The sequence below is a fragment of the Dermochelys coriacea genome, chromosome 1 (assembly GCF_009764565.3).
Source record: "Dermochelys coriacea isolate rDerCor1 chromosome 1, rDerCor1.pri.v4, whole genome shotgun sequence".
Taxonomy (NCBI): Eukaryota; Metazoa; Chordata; order Testudines; family Dermochelyidae; genus Dermochelys; species Dermochelys coriacea.
This window is the reverse complement of record NC_050068.2, coordinates 351,443,756-351,461,177: the sequence shown is the minus strand read 5'-3', so window position 1 is coordinate 351,461,177 and position 17,422 is coordinate 351,443,756. Positions and strand designations below refer to the sequence as shown.

The window sequence follows — 17,422 nt, the reverse complement described above, 5'->3', positions numbered from 1 at the left end:
GAAGACTGTGTGTGTGTGAGAAAAACTTTTGAAAAACCCCACCTAGGAAATAAACACATCCACACTTAGTTCAGTGACAATTAAGGCTGCATTAACACTCCTTATCAACTCAAAACCTTAAAAGTAGAGGTAATGGCAAATTAAGGATCATCTGCTGCCTTGCCACTTCACATTGCCGACAACACTGTTTATAGCACACTCCAGTGCTCTGTAAGGCTTTCACTTCTGTCTCTATGTTCTAAACCTCTGACTGCCAGAAAGGATCACTTGAAAATTGCCCTGTTCTGTTCCCTCCCTCAGAAGCATCTGCACTGTTCACTGTTGGAAGACAGGAAACTGGACTAGATGGGCCATTGGTCTGACCCAGTATGGCTGTGCTTATGTTTTTATGTCCAACAGATACTGAAAGGAGATACATACCCCAACTTCATGAAACTTACCCTCTCGCATAGAGCCTTAACGGTGACCTCAACAGAATGTTAAGGCAGAATAACATCCCAAATGTATGGCATCTGTGCCTGATGTGCTGATCTGAGAGTGTGTGTGTTCATTCTGGAATCCCTTTGGAAGGAAAGGGAACAGACAGACTTCACCGGTGCTGGTTCTGTCCAGGCTGATTGATGGTGTTCAAGGGCTGATTCTTCATGAAGTGCTGGTCTTTCTGATAGAGAATTCTCCTCAGGATTTTCATTGTCCTACAACGAAGACTGTATGCATGTGCTAGTTTGCCTGTAGTACCGAAGCTACCTGCACTTTGTAACATTGTGGCCCCATTTCAATTCCAGGCCTTCACTTCTCTCCCATTCCTTGTTTTCTCATCAGTCTGATGGTGTCTCTGATGGGCAGTCGAAAACAGGATGATCATAGAAAACTTGTTTATAGCCCATCCTTATGAAATAGTATCTGCACATATTGATGCATTTGGCATCCGATGAAGTGAGCTGTAGCTCACGAAAGCTTATGCTCAAATAAATTTGTTAGTCTCTAAGGTGCCACAAGTACTCCTTTTCTTTTTTGCAAATACAGACTAACACGGCTGCTACTCTGAAACCTGCTCATATTGATGAGGTCTTTCAGCTGCATTGCGTCCTTCACTTCTTTATATATTTTTCAGAGGAATTCCTTAGTGCCCTCTCAGGATCTGGCCCACCTCTAGGAATTCTGTGAGACATTTGTGGTTCTAAACCAGTTGCCCAGAAGGATGTTACAATTGATATTTCTTCTGGGAACTCTTCGAGATCGTGCTATTCAGAGGCTCTAGTTACTTTGTTATGACAGTTGCTGGATTTGGAAACTGTTCCATGGTGGTGATGCATTTTTGTACTCTACAAAATATCCTGATTATGTTCAGAATCAGGTATCAGATTATTTTCTGCGCTCCTGAATAAGCTCAAGTTGGCTCTATACAATTCTATCCCAGGAAGCTGATCCCAATAATGTCCTAGGGCAGGGGTGGGCAAACTTTTTGGCCTGAGGGCCACATCTGGGTATGGAAATTGTATGGCGGGCCATAAATGCTCACAAAATTTGGGGTTGGGGTGCAGGGGGGGTGCAGTGTCTGGCTGGGGGTGCGGGATCTGGGGTGGGGCTGGGAATGCGGGATTGGGGATGCAGGAGGGAACTCCAGGCTGGGACCAAGGGGTTTGGAGGGCAGGAGGGGATCAGGACTGGGGCAGGGGGTTGGGGGTGCAGGAGGAGGTCAGGGGTGAAGGCTCCAGGTGGCGCTTACCTCAAGCAGGTCCCAGAAGCAGCGGCATGACCTCTCTCTGGCTCCTATGTGGAGGCGCGGCCAGGCGTCTCTGCGCGCTGTCCTGTCTGCAGGCGCCATCCCTGCAGCTCTGATTGGCAGCGGTTCCCATCCAATGGGAGCTGTGGGACCCGTGTGTGGAGCCCTTTGCCTGCCTCTATGCGTAGGAGCCCGAGGGGGGACATTCCACTGCTTTTGGGAGCTGCGCGGGACAAGCCCTGGACCCCGTTCCCCGGCTGGAGCTCAAGGGCTGGATTAAAATGTCTGGAGGGCCATAGTTTGTCCTCCCCTGTCCTAGGGGTTTAAGCAGTTAAGAAGTTGTTTTTCTCTCTACTCATGAAATTTCCACTGGACTTGATTGCGATTCATATGAGAAACAACAGACATCTATTGCATACTAGCACTTCCAGGCTGGAGCAAGAAAATAGAAGTTAAAAATTCTGAATGAAGCAAGGGGAAATTCTCTTGCTCCTGAGGCCAAAGGTTTTGTTGACTTGTTACTTAGATGGTTTGTTTACAGTAGTACCCACTGGGTGCTTTTTAAAGCCTCATTTAGGTCTGTTCTGGGGAGCTCACAACTTGGGGCATCTCAGTTAAAATCACCTACATTTTAGCAAAGGAGAAACCTATAGGTCAGCTGACTAAGCATATGCCACTTGGGCACATGAGAATGGGAACTAAATAATTTAGTCTCCAAGTGGTTAACAGAAGTGTAGTGGTGCAGAGACCCATAGTCTCTCAGACTCCTGCATATGTCAGTTCAGCATTCTTGAACGCCCTGGACTGGGAAAAATTCAATTCCAGGATCCTCTTAAACTCCCAGATTTAAAGCACTTTGAGACTCTTGGCTTGGAACCTGAGGGGTTTTGTCTGTTAGAGTGATGAATATTAAGAACATAAGAATGGCCATACTGGGTCAGACCAAAGGTACATCCAGCCCGGTATCCTGTCTACCGACAGTGGCCAATGCCAGGTGCCCTAGAGGGAGTGAACCTAATAGGTGGTGGTCTAGTGATGTCTCTCCTGCCATCCATCTCCACTCTCTGACAAACAGAGGCTAGGGACACCATTTCTTACCTATCCTGGCTAATAGCCATTAATGCACTTAACCTCCATGAATTTATCCAGTTCTCTTTTAAACCCTGTTATAGTCCTAGCCTTCACATCCTCCTCAGGCAAGGAGTTCCACAGGTTGCCTGTGTGCTGAGTGAAGAAGAACTTCCTTTTATTTGTTTTAAACCAGCTACCCATTAATTTCATTTGGTGGCCCCTAGTTTTTATATTATGGGAACAAGTAAATAACGTTTCCTTATTCATTTTCTCCACACCACTCATGATTTTATATACCTCTATCCTGTCCCCCCCCCCTTAGTGTCCTCTTTTCCAAGCTGAAAAATCCTAGCCTCTTTAATCTCTCCTCATGTGGGACCCGTTCCAAACCCCTAATCATTTTAGTTGCCCTTTTCTGAATCTTTTCTAATGCCAGTATATCTTTTTTGAGATGAGGGGACCACATCTGTACGCAGTATTCAAGATGTGGGAGTACCATGGATTTATATAAGGGCAATAAAATATTCTCTGTCTTATTCTCTATCCCTTTTTTAATGATTCCTAACATCCCATTTGCTTTTTTTGACTGCCGCTGCACACTGCATGGATGTCTTTAGAGAACTAGCCATGATGACTCCAAGATCTTTCTCCTGATTAGTTGTAGCTAAATTAGCCCCCGTCATATTGTATGTATAGTTGGGGTTATTTTTTCCAATGTGAGTGACTTTACATTTATCCACATTAAATTTCATTTGCCATTTTGTTGCCCAATCACTTAGTTTTGTGAGATCTTTTTGAAGTTCTTCACAGTCTGCTTTGGTCTTAACTATCTTGAGCAGTTTAGTATCATCTGCAGACTTTGCCACCTCGCTGTTTACCCCTTTCTCCAGATCATTTATGAATAGGTTGAATAGGATAGGTCCTAAGACCGACCCTTCGGGAACACCACTAGTTACTCCTCTCCATTCTGAAAATTTACCATTCATTCCTACCCTTTGTTCCCTGTCTTTTAACCAGTTCTCAATCCATGAAAGGATCTTCCCTCTTATCACATGACAACTTAATTTACATAAGAGCCTTTGGTGAGGGACCTTGTCAAAGACTTTCTGGAAATCTAAGTACACTTTGTCCACTAGATCCCTCTTGTCCGCATGTTTGTTGACCCCCTCAAAGAACTCTATTAGATTAGTAAGACATGATCTCCCTTTACAGAAACCATGTTGATTTTTGCGCAACTATTTATGTTCTTCTGTGTCTGACAATTTTATTCTTTACTGTTGTTTCAACTAATTTGCCTGGTACTGACGTTAGACTTACTGGTCTGTAATTGCCAGGATCACCTCTAGAGCCCTTCTTAAATATTGGCATTACATTAGCTATAAACTAACACGGCTGTTACTCTGAAACCTGTCATTGGGTACAGTAGCTGATTTAAAGGACAGGTTACAAACTATAGTTAATAGTTCTGCAATTTCAGAACTCTTGGGTGAATGCCATCTGGTCCCGGTGACTTGTTACTGTTAAATTTCTCAATTAATTCCAGATTAATTTTATTCAGGAGAGCTTGTAAACTTAGAAACTGTCCCCAAATCTAGACATTTCAAGAGATTCTGAAAATTTGATCCGCATGGTGATCTTTAAAGGACAAAAATCCCATGTGGCCTCACAACCAGGGATATATTGAAATTCCTTCTCTTAAACTGGGATCTTGATTGGGTCTGATTCCCAGCTTCCTGAAGGTCCAAGACTCAGTGTTAGGAGTCTTGGAGCATATTGGTTCCATGTCTAACCTGTTTTGGCAGAAACTTCACATTTTCAAATTCCTGAAAGCTGTGGTCTCTGTAGAGACGCCATCTTGAGATGACTGTGGTTTGATGTAATCTCTGAACCTTCATTTACAGAGAGGAGCTTCCCTGTAGGTTTCCATTAAAATATTGTTTTTCCTGTTAGCAATTATGTTGACCAGAAGTTAGTAAAATCAGGTGCCTTACCTATCTGGAATACTTACAATTTTTTCCAGATGAGAATTTTGTCCTCCAGAATAAATGGTTTTAACTTGATCCAGTCTGTTTGCCTTCTTTTAATCAGTTGTGGACTTTAATTATGGTCAGGATATTCAAATTCTGTTTATTCTTAACTAATCCTTGCAGGAAATTAGATGCAAGTTCAGGAGTAGATGTGTGACCTAAGAAAGGGTGCAAAGCAACCATATCTGCTGTTTCCAGATGGATAAATTCAGGGGTTTCTCAGGCCTACAAAATATCATAAAAGATCCCATCTCCTTCTGTGACAGCTTACTCACTCAAACAAACTTGGACAAAAGGTTCTTAGTCTTTCCATTTCCATTTTGTAGCTAGAAAGAAGGTTTTTAAGGAGCCTCTCTCAGTGCTTGGAAGATGAGAAAACAATAAACCAATTATAATGGAGCAGAAGGTGCTCATTTCAGAGTAGAAAAAAATACTGATTAGTAAATTTCACCTATTTAACTTCTTTGATTGTGATCCTTATAACTAATGTCCTGAAAAATTAACCTTATATTTACAATGAAAGCGCTTAATTCTGCAAGATAGAGAGCACTTTAAGCACAGCAAAACATTTAAGCACTTTCTTAACTTGAGCACTCACATTGACTTCAGTGGGACTATTTTGCTTAAAATTAAGCACATGCTTAAATACTTTACTTTATTGGGGTCAGAATGCTTAGTACCTTGCAGGATTGAACCTTGAGGCAGACAGATATAGAGTGGAGGGTGCTGATTAATTTTTTTAGTCACAGAAATGTGTATTTAATTTTGCTTAAATAATTTAACTCATTTTTATTTTAACTCATTTATTTAACTCATTTCATTTTATTACTTTTCAGAGACAGGATAAGGAACCCTGAAAAGACCCTTATTGTATCTTCACAATATGGGAAGAAGTAGCTGAGGATTGACTTGTGGAGGCTGAGTATTAACACTTACTCTCTTGCATTGCAGCTGGGTGTGTTCCATCATCATGTTCTGGAAGTTTGACTTGAACACAACATCACATGTGGACAAGCTGCTGGATAAGGAGGATGTGACACTGCACGAGCTGATGGATGAAGATGACATCCTACAGGAGTGCAAGGCACAGAACCGCAAACTGCTGGACTTTATCTGCCAGCAGCACTGCATGGAAGAGCTGGTTAGCCTCATCACACATGAGCCCCCTGTGGACATGGATGAGAAGGTCCGCTTCAAGTACGTACACAGATTCTTTCTTTTATGGGAAGAAAAATGAATTGAAGAATTGGCTTCAGAAATTCTTCTCTGGTGCAAGGCTGATGAAACCTCCTGCCTTGGAAAAAGGCCTTGAGGTTCAGGCTGATTTGATTATTTTGTGATTCACAGTGAATATTACAATATTATATCACAATATTCTGTTTCTTGCTATGTTTTTCATATTACTCCATTGACTTTGTATGCAATGTTTTATCTAAAAATTCATCTCTTGTTTTTTTTAATTGGAAACTCTGGCAGCAGAGAGATCAGTTGTGTTTCAGAATCTCTCCTAGGCCATCATTCTGCAGTCAGAATCCCAGAAATGACATTAATGATGCTCCTTGAGGTATAGGTTCATTGAGGACCATTGACTTAAAATCGATACAGTCTGTAAAATATAGGGACCTCTCCCAGGAATAAAGTCTTCAAATTTGTGAAGTTCTGCATACATAGAAATTGCAGAATTATTGGAGGGTGCACTAAAATAGTGACAGGTTTCAGAGTAGCGGCCGTGTTAGTCTGTATTCGCAAAAAGAAAAGGAGTACTTGTGGCACCTTAGAGACTAACAAATTTATTAGAGCATAAGCTTTCGTGAGCTACAGCTCACTTCATCGGATGCATTACTAAAATAGTGAATGCATTTTTGGATTAGGGTGTGTGGAAAGAGCTTGTTCCTTTTTGTAGTGTTTGCTTAAAATTTGTGTTTGGTTATTGTATTGAATTGTATTTAAACATGCATGCTTGACTTATTGCTCTTGTAATAAAAAGAAAAGGAGAACTTGTGGCACCTTAGAGACTAACAAATTTATTAGAGCATAAGCTTTCGTGAGCTACAGCTCACTTCATCGGATGCATTTGGTGGAAAAAAAACCTTATAATGTGACCAAACTCCTTTGTTTTGAAGTTGGGGAATTTGCTGTTTTTTTTCTTTAACGTTTATTTCAGAAATCTTGATGTACATCTGCAAGTGTATGTGACTGTGCTCCTGGGGTTTGATCAAGGGTTGGTTATTACCATTGTCACTAGAAATCTATTTCTCACTATCTTACATACGTATTAAGTTAACAACACTGTCTATAGTGACTGTGTTGTTAACTTAATGTGTGTGTAAGATAGTGAAATATATTTTTGTGTGAATATATTCAGGCATGTGAATGTCCTGAAACAATGTGAAAAGTTACCATGTTGTAACTACTGTTGTAATATTTCTGCTATAAAATCTGTGAAGTCAGAAGGGACCAGGAATGCATTATTAGATTGTCATTATTTTACGAATGAAGATTTATATCAAATAACTTGTAGTACCAAAGTTTAACAGGCAACATTATTATGGCTTTCTCCATTGTTCTTTTACATTCCAGAATAATATGCACTGGTGAGGCTAATCTTCAGAGTCCTTAATGGAGCCCTCTACCCATTTTTCCCCTTTCTGGCTGAAGGAGGACTGGGCAGAATTTGCTTTAGGAGTCTGTTAGTGCTACTGCTTAATGAGATGGAATGATGTTGAGCAATGGGAGGCAAACTAGGGTCTAAGCATGTTCTGGGGATATGAGTAATCAGTGCCAAGAAAATAAATCCATGAGTTTCATGTGTCAGTGCAGAGCACTGTAATTGCTCCATTTAACCAGACCTAGTTCTTTTTCTTTTCATTTTGTTGTGGTTGTCATCAGCATCACTACTCAGCATTGTCACCAGACACTTAGTACGTCTAATCTTTTTGCTGAGAGATGGAAGAGAAAACCTCTTCTTAGATCTGCACCTTGTTTGCAAAGCAATCTGTAGAATTTTAAGGTTTATTTAAACCGTGCCATTAAATGTGCATGACGTTTCACAGACAAAACAATGGCAGGTTACTATCCCAAGGAATTTATAGTCTAAACTAGATGTAACAGCCTGGGATGACTCTAAACTGAGGGTGAAGAGAGTGAGAGTTACAAATAAGAAAGATCATGATATATGCTCATTGTTGTCTACTCATCTTAAACTGTTTGCATGAAGTCTTATGAGTTTTAGATTGTGTGCATTTGCCTTTGTGTAGTGTGGTTTGCCTTCCAACCTCCGAACCATTCCCATACTTTCTGAAAGCGCATCGTTCAACATGGGTGAAGTGCATATATAATACAGTCTTTGTGTTAGTGCAAACTTGGGTGAAGTGTGTATATCAGACAGTCTTTGTCTTATGACAGGTTTCGGAGTAGCAGCCATGTTAGTCTGTATCCAGAAAAAGAACAGGAAAAAAAAAGTACTCCTGTTCTTTGTCTTAGTGCAAAGTTATCAGCTAATCTGAGAGCTATTTAGTAAACTTCCTCTCTCCTTTCTCTCTGGGTGATTTATTCCTGAAGCTAAATTTAGTATAATGGTTTGTCTACACACAAAAGTTGTATTACTTTAACTATACCAGTATAATTAAAGTGTTGCAACCCCCTTATTGCGGATACAGTTATACCAGTATTAAGATGCTTTATACCTGCATAGCGATTCCCATATCATTGTGTTCACATTAGGGGTTGCTTCAGCATAAAACTATTTTAGTAAAAAATCATCCCCCCCCCCCCCAACCAAAATAGCTTTACTGATACAAGAACTGCCAGAAGACCAGGCCGAAGGGAGCAGCAGCATACCTGGCTAAAGTCATCTGAGAAGCAAATGCTACTTGGAGTTTTCACAGAGCCTCACCTAGGTGGAAGTGGAACTGCTCAGCAGTTTGTGGGGTTTTTTTTTTGAGAGCTTGCAGATGTTTTCCACTTAACATGCCCAGAGCTAGAGAACTTTGCCTATCAGAACCCATAGGGGTGGTGCTCACCTCCTCTCTCCCAATAGCCCCTTCCCTGGCAATTTAAGGACAATGCCACCCCGACCCTTCTTAGTTCATTCTCACAGTCTGTAGCTAGAGTTGGAGTGTTCTATGTAGTAATGCACCTCACAGTTCTCTATCTCAGTCTTTCTAGGACTTTGTTGTATATAGTTAATAGTATAGTTTAGTAGTACCCTTAGCTTTAGTGAATAGTAGTTAGTTAAGATAGATAGTTATCTGGTGTCACGCTGTCACAAGGTGCCTCTGTCACTGCCCAGTGAACCTCTCTGCTTAGCCAGTTCAGATGGTTTTGCAGTCACAAATTCACACCAGGCCATTTAGCTTTCACCAAGGTGTGCATTTATTCCCCTCTTACATACTGTGCAACAGGCTTATAGTCAAGACAGGCTTCCCTGCAGCCCTCACTCCCCAGCCCAGGCTCACCCTTTGCGTTTTCTTCTGAGCACTTCTTGAGCTCCCTCTTACTTCCTGTTTTCTCCTTGTATTCTCCCCAGTTACCTTGTTAGCCCTGTGAGTGTCACCCAGGTGCTCACAATCCCGCACCAGAAAGCGTGTAATTGCCCTCAGCTGGGTCTGCAACCTTCTCCAGGGTGCAGCACTGTAAGTGACTAGGGTGCTGCTGATAGCATGCTGTCACAGATGCCCACATTGTCCATTGTGTGGAGTGGTTATCCCCACTAGTGAACCCTACATGCAATGTTTGTTGTGCCTGGGAGAAGGGCACGTTAAAGAAAGGTTCTCCATCTGCAGATCATTCAAGAAAAGAACCCAGCTGGCAAGGGACTTGTTTGTAGCAGCACCTTCTGGAGCAGGCCATGAGGCCCACTGTGCTACTGGCGACCTTCACAGATTGTCAGCTGCCCCTTGAGGATGTCCGAGCTGGCACTGGCAGCTGTTTGGCCAGATTCAGATTTCTGTCCTAGGAGGAAGAGAGACTGTTCTCCTTTCTCTGGTCCTCCTAGACAAAGATCTCATAAAATGGACTAGGGCCATTCCAGAGCTAGGAGGTATTCTTCCTTCCCATCTAAGAGGAGTGTAGACCAGTACCATGATTCATCCAGTACATGAGATAGAGCAGGGCCAAGGTGAGAGCAAGTGGACTCAGTATCGTTGATACTGGTACCGTTAGTGGGGCATCTGTTGAGCCCAGTACTGATGATGTCGGTGTTGGCACCAACGGTTTCCACACCACCAGTGGACTTACTTTGCCTCTCTGTTCCTGATTCTCCTCTAATTCAGGAAAGTTTGGCTGTAGTTGCTGCTGCTTTGGTTTCCTCAGTGCTGTCTGAACTGATTGCACACCTGCCGTTATTGTTGGTGCCATCTTCTGGGCCTCTCCCTGTTAACCTCAATTCAGCACTGTGGCTGCCTTTTCTGTACTGAGGGTCAGTGCAGGTATAATCTTCAGTGCCGATGTTGACTCCAGTGCACACTTCATGTGTGGGAATGTGCCGGTTTCGACTTTGGTGCTGACATCTGCTCCAGTGTCGAGTGCGAGGCCTTTATCAGTGTTTCAGGCACCGTCTACTTTATCTTTGTCAGAATTGAGGTGTCCTTTGTGCTGCACTTTGGAACCTCCATTGCTGCAACCACAGTTTAGCGGTTGCTCCTGCGGAACTGGTTCAGCCTGAACTGTTACGGGCACCACTGGAGGTTCCATTGGCTCCGCTTCTTTTCTCTCTTTCATCAGGAGATGACTTTGTAATGCCAGACTCTTCCTCCCCTGTACCGTGGGATTTTAAATCATACCAGGACCTTCTGAGATGCATGGCTTCAGCCTTGGGTATTCAGGCTAAGTTTGTTCAGGAGAACACACACAAGTTGCTGGATATTCTGCAATCCTCAGATCCAGGGCGGATAAATGAAGTGATCTTGGAACTGGCAAAAACATTTTGGAACATCCCAGTGCCCTTAACATCCACAGCAAAGCATACCGATAAGAAATACTATGTGCCTCTGCATGGTTTCAAGTGCTTCCACTTGTATCTGGCATCGAACTCTCTTGCCGTAATGGTGGCTAATGAGAGGTTGATACAGGGGAGATATAAATTGACACCAAGGACAAGAATTCTAAAAGATTGGACTTGGGGAGGAAAATTTATCCTACCTTATTCTTACAAATGCATGTTACCAATAAGCAAGCACTCTTATCAAAGTATGACTTTGTAAATTGGAAATCAATGGCAAAATTTACAGGTAAGTTGCCAGAATCATCTAGGAAAGAGTTTTAAGGCTTTCATTGCAGAAGGCCATCTAGTGGTGAGGACATCACTGCAGTCAGTTTTGGACATGGGGACCCTTCCTCTAGAATTACAGCCTCTGCTATAACAAGAAGAAGGTTTTCATGGTTGCAGAACTCTGGTATAGTTTCTGAGGTCCAACAGATGATTGAGAACCCTACCCTTTGACGTCCAATTTCAGTTTTCAGAGATAACTGACCAAACATTACATTCCTATAAGTCCTTTCAAGCTATGGTGTATTCATTGTGGGGTTTTACACTGGTAATGGAGGCATTACTTCTTGGGGTGACAACAGCAATATTGCCTTCAGCGTTTCCTTAGCTCATATTATCCCGCTAGACATCAGGCTTTCTCCAGAAAGGGACAGAAGTCTCATAGGAGAAGGTCTTTTGATGCCAATTTTATTCAGTCAGCCCATCCTTCACCAGCTTCAGACAAGCAGCCAATCTGACTCTCCAGTGTGAGCATTCCAGTCGTTGTGTTTCAAGCCGTTTCCCCTCAGTCTGGGGATAGATTGTCCCACTTCCACAAGCCTTGGGAGTCGATAACTATGGACAAGTGGGTCCAAAGCACTGTGAGACTGGGTTATGTCATTCAATTCCTGTTCATTCCCCTTCCCACCATCCTGCCTGTAACGGGGCGAGACTCACCCCTGCGGCGTCTCCTGTTGATCATCTTGGAAATTAGTTCTTTTGACCCGGAGCGCCCTCTGTGGCTGGTGCCTCACTGTTGCTGGTCCCTGTGTTCCTCCCGGACCCGGTGCCCCTTGTCCTCGGGCGCTTCCCCCTGGCAGTACACCCGCTGTCTGGGTCTCCCCACCCATGGGAAACCCTACCCACTGTCCCCACCTCGCTTCAGTGGCTACTGCCAGTCACCATCTGGCTCCCTTTCACTGGGGCCGACTGCAGTCTGTATAAGCCAATCATCACAGGCAAGGGGGTTTTGAACCGGCTGCCTCTGCCTACCCTGGGCTGCACCCTTGCACCTTAGTACCTTTCTCGCCTTTGACAAGGCCACAGCCTGGGACTTTCCTGGCCAGGAGCGCCCCAGCTCCCTTGCCCTATTCCCCAGCCCTGCTCCCCTCAGGTACTCTGTTCAGCTTCCCAGCAGCCAGGCCCTTCTCCCTCTAGAGACAGAGAGAGACTGTCTGCTCCTGGCCCACTGCCCTCTTATAAGGGCCAGCTGGGCCCTGGTTGGGGCATGGCCACATCTGAGGCTGCTTCTTCATTCAGCCTTCCCCAGCCACAGCCCTCCCCCGGGCCTGCTTTTAAACCCTCTGACAGGAGCGGGGTGCCCGTTACACTGCCCCATCCCTTTTCAGGGCCTCCCCTCTCAAGTCCCTGCTTCTTCACCAGGTGCAGGCCCTCCAGGCTTCAGGGGCCATAGAGGAAGTTCCTCTTCAGAACTGGGGAAAGGGATTCTACTCTCAGTACTTCCTCATTCCTTAAATCCCAGAGAGGGATGAGACCTATCCTCAATCTCCACAGTCTTAACAAGTATATCAAATATATGAGATTTCTCATGGTTATTACCCTAGCGACTATTTTTCCCTCTTTGAATCACAACAGCTGATTTGCTGCCCTCAATCTTCAGGATGCTTACTTCCATGAGGTAATTTTCCTAAACCATAGGAGGTTTGAGATTTCTAGAGGGAGATGAGCATTATCCATACACTTTGCTTCCTTTTGGCCTGTCCTCTGCTTTCTGGGTATTTACCAAATGCATGATAGTAGCAGAATATCTCAGAAAAAGAGGGATTCACGTCCTTCCATCCCTGGATGATTGGTTAGTGAGAGACAAGTCCAGAGAACAATTCTTCTGTCAATTCTTCTTCTTCTGCCAGATCACACTATGTCTCTTTGATTATCTGGGCCTGATTTTGAACAAACAAAAGTTCATGTTAATACCAATTCAAAACATTGAGTTCATTGGTGCCCTACTAGACTCTTGAGTTCGAGAGCATTTCTGCTGAATGACTGATTTCAAGCAATTTGTCTCCTATGTCTAAAGAAAAGGAGTACTTGTGGCACCTTAGAGACTAACAAATTTATTAGAGCATAAGCTTTCGTGAGCTACAGCTCACTTCATCGGATGCATTTGGTGGAAAAAACAGAGGAGAGATTTATATACACACACACAGAGAACATGAAACAATGGGTTTATCATACACACTGTAAGGAGAGTGATCACTTAAGATAAGCCATCACCCACAGCAGGGGGGGGAAAGGAGGAAAACCTTCCATGGTGACAAGCAGGTAGGCTAATTCCAGCAGTTAACAAGAATATCAGAGGAACAGTGGGGGGTGGGGTGGGGGGGGAGAAATACCATGGGGAAATAGTTTTACTTTGTGTAATGACTCATCCATTCCCAGTCTCTATTCAAGCCTAAGTTAATTGTATCCAGTTTGCAAATTAATTCCAATTCAGCAGTCTCTCGTTGGAGTCTGTTTTTGAAGCTTTTTTGTTGAAGTATAGCCACTCTTAGGTCTGTGATCGAGTGACCAGAGAGATTGAAGTGTTCTCCAACTGGTTTTTGAATGTTATAATTCTTGACGTCTGATTTGTGTCCATTCATTCTTTTACTCCTATGTCTGGCACTCCAGTCTCAACCTTCAACTATGGTCCATGTATTACTGAAGTTACTAGGCCAAATGGCTGCATGCACTTACGTAGTCCAGCATGTGAGATTGCTCTATCATCCTCTTCAAGTGTGGTTGAAGTTAGTCTGTCGCCCGAGACAATCAAAGTGATGACATATGAAATAGCTCAGACCACATCTCTGTAGAGGTTACAGGCACACTCAGTGAGGGCCCAGGTGACATCAATAGCATTCTTCAGTGATGATCTGATATTGGGCATTTGCAAGGCTGCTACCAGGTCTTCTGTGCATTTACCAAGCACATGCTGTTACTACTGCATCTGACCTAGAAGCAGTAGTATAGTTTTGGAAAGGCAGTTCTGCAGTCATTTCTTTAAGTAACCTCCGAGCCCCACCCCTTGTGAATCACCTGAGTGAAGTACATGTCTGCAGCCACTCGAAGAAGAAAAAAAGACTGTTGCCTACCTGTACAGTAATTGTTGTTCTTCGAGATGTGGGTGCAGACATGTATTCCTCCAGCCCTACTGCATTAGAGCCCCAACTCTTGACATTCGCTGTGAAGGAACTGTGTGGGTTGGAGCCTGTGCTGCCCTTAAATATCTAGGGGAGGGGTTATTGGGCAAGAGGGCACAAGCGCTGCCCTGTGGATACTGCTGGGCAAAGTTCTCCAGCTTTTGTGCTCTGGGCACATGCACACCTGAGCAGAATACATGTCTGCACCCACATCTCAAAGAACAATAGTTACTGTACAGGTAGGTAACTGTCTTTTGTCTTCTAAATTGGAGACACACAGGCCACTGACTTGGAAGGGCTGACATTTTTCTTTTATTCTCCCAGTGTCACCACTGATTTACTGGGCTCTGTCTTAGTGTCTGGAGAATCATAGCCTGTAAAGGTAATTGGGGCAGTAACAATTGTGACCTGTATCTGTTATGCCTGTTGGAGCTTAAATTGAATAATTAACCCTCCTCTGAAGCTACCAATGTTCCACAAAGGGCCCAGTGGAATTTTTATAAGACATTAAATCACACACAGAAGAACAATCTTGGAGCCCTTTATCCTGGCTTGTAAAGGATGCTGAGCTGCATTTTTGGTTAAATATTTTCAGTGGAAGCTGTAATGTAAGATAATATCTATTATAGTTGTCTTGAAATAGAAGTCTACAGATAAATTTGCAATAGTGTGCACACACAGTCAGCACCAGCAGTGACTGTCACTCCCTTATCTGCAGACAGTATACTTTACACACAAACTAACACAATTCTTGAGGAGTACATGCTTAGAAGATAGTCAATGGGTGTTGCATATATAAAATATATATATATTTTAACGAAACTGTTTTAATAGAAAATGTTCTATCTGTTTTAAGAACATAACAGCGGCCATACTGGGTCAGATCAAAGATGCATCTAGCCCAGTATCCTGTCTTCCAATCATTGCCAATGCCAGGTGCCCCAGAGGGAATGAACAGAACAAGTAATCAGCAAGTGATCCATCACTTGTCGCTCATTCCCAGCTTCTGGTTTCATTGGATTTTTTCCCCCTCCCCTCTCTTCTTCCACTGGAAAGCAGATAGTTTTGTTAGATTTTAAGAGAACCATATACCTGCCCAGCGTACTGATCATTAATTCATTTTTTGTATTTTTTTTTTTTTAGATTTTTCATTAGATAGCATATTTGGATTGGTTTGGTCAAAACTTTGTAATAGGCTAGGTGCTGATAAAGCAAGTAATTTGGCAAAAGTTGGTCAATATCTATTGGTACAAAAGAGTGATAGGCCTTGTTTAACTAACAGACTGTGAGGATTTTATTATCCTGTTCTTGTATTTTACTTACAGAATTGCAGGGGCATCCTTTGGATGATGTATGTACCATTTTGTATTTGAGGAATGAACATACATACTTACAAAGTGAGAGTGTGTTCTGTTTCTTTTCCAAAACTTATTGGTTTGTTTCACAGTATATTCTCAGGAAAAAATAAACTCAATTTATTGAGTGTGGAGAGGGGGTTGGGAAAGAAAAACTTGCCAACTCTGCTAGTAGTGGAAAGAGGGTTCAGATAGAAAACCCACAGGATCTGTTTCTTCTCCCTTTCTTGTGACCACAGAGTTCCATTGGAAGTGGTATGAGATGGGCTGGTAGCTCTGCAGGGATCTCAGCCTTCAGCGCTGTCTTTACTGTAACTGGCCTATTCATCTCCTCAAGAGCGCTCCCACCTCTCCATTTTCAGGCCATCTCTCCCCCCTTTTTTGGGGAAGGAGAATCATTCTCATGCTGCCCTAAATGCAGCTACAGATATTTGTCAGGGATGGGTGTTGCTGTCCCCTTTTCCCCAGCTCTCAGTGTGTGGGTCCACTCTTGGGATCTCGAACCTCTGTGGGTCACTTGTAGGTGGGCAGATTGGGCTGGACATTGCTTGGGGATACCCATCCAAAGCTGGAGTTCTGAAGTGAGTTCTTGTATCATAAATGGACTGAGGTATTTGTGTTGTGGCTTTATTTCATAGGAATTATTATTTCAACTGTCTTCTAAGAATTTGTAGAAGGCTGTAATCTCACCTTCAGTTGCTGCTTTGATTCCGTCTCTCTAGATATCCGAATACAGCCTGTGAACTCCTGACCTCTGATGTGCCACAGATCAATGACAAGCTAGGAGGGGATGAAACTTTATTGAATATCCTGTATGACTTCTTGGATCATGAGCCGCCTTTGAACCCTTTGCTTGCCAGTTTCTTCAGCAAGACTATTGGGAATCTCATTGCAAGAAAAACTGAACAGGTAGTGATTGAGTCTGATTTGATACAAACACACTGATTACTAGTGATGTGGTTGTATGAGCACTGAATTGGCAATTTCTTCCCTCCTCCCCAGAGGAGGAAAATGCTGAGCTTTGTAGATCTGGTGTGGATTGCTGGAACTGGAAATGGAGTATGTATTTTGTAAGGCATCTTGTCAACCCTACCTATTTGATGTGTGTGAATTGTTTGTGCACCAAGTAAATAGTATATAGCTTTCGCTTTTGCTTCAGAGGGGCAGTTGTGTCTTGGGTATTGCACGGTGTGCCCATCCTTTGGCATTTTAATGTATAAACTTGTCATACATGTATTGTGCGTACAACTAAGAGGCTTGAAATATTTGCATACAGTATTATGGGGATGAGTTAACTCCATTCTAAATTTTACTTCCTTTTAACATGGAGATATTTTATACAAAGGAGCCTCAGTGGGATTAAAAATTTTTCAGCTTCACCAGTGTCCTCAATCTTCATATATCTCAGTGGAATAGGATTTCTTTGGGACATGACAAAGGACTTTTAATGGAGCTCTGTTCGGCATTTCTTTGCAGTCAGATATTCCTTTGCATCCCTATTCTCTCTCAAGAAGAATACTTTATCCTCCTAGCTGTTTCTTATTGTTTGGTTGATTGAAACACAAATTTTGGGAGTACTGAGAGCTCTGTGATGTCACCTCCATGTATTGTACAGAAAACTCATGTTGCTTTTTTTTTTTTAAAGGTGGTTGCATTTTTGAGAAGAAAAGACCAATTTATTAGCCTGGTACTAAAGCATATTGATACATCTGCAATGATGGACCTGCTGCTTCGTCTGATCAGCTGCGTGGAACCAGCACCTCTACGGCAGGAAGTATTAAACGTGAGGCTTGCTTAACATTTCTCTGTGGTTTGGTGCAAGGGGAGAGGGGAGAATTTCTGAGGAGATATTACTC

The 17,422-nt window shown here is 43.0% G+C and overlaps 1 protein-coding gene across 4 annotated transcripts in view; it reads left to right on the top strand.

Annotated features, from left to right (window-relative positions):
• Positions 1-17,422, top strand: part of PPP6R2 (protein phosphatase 6 regulatory subunit 2) — a 171,016-nt gene that overhangs the window by 75,846 nt on the left and 77,748 nt on the right. For all 4 annotated transcript variants that reach the window (XM_038396566.2, XM_043500019.1, XM_043500016.1 and 1 more), the window contains 3 exons: positions 5,776-6,021; positions 16,289-16,475; positions 17,212-17,349. In XM_038396566.2, the coding sequence (XP_038252494.1) occupies positions 5,795-6,021; positions 16,289-16,475; positions 17,212-17,349 (552 nt within the window). In that variant the 5' untranslated portion in view covers positions 5,776-5,794. The remainder of the gene's footprint in view (positions 1-5,775; positions 6,022-16,288; positions 16,476-17,211; positions 17,350-17,422) is intronic.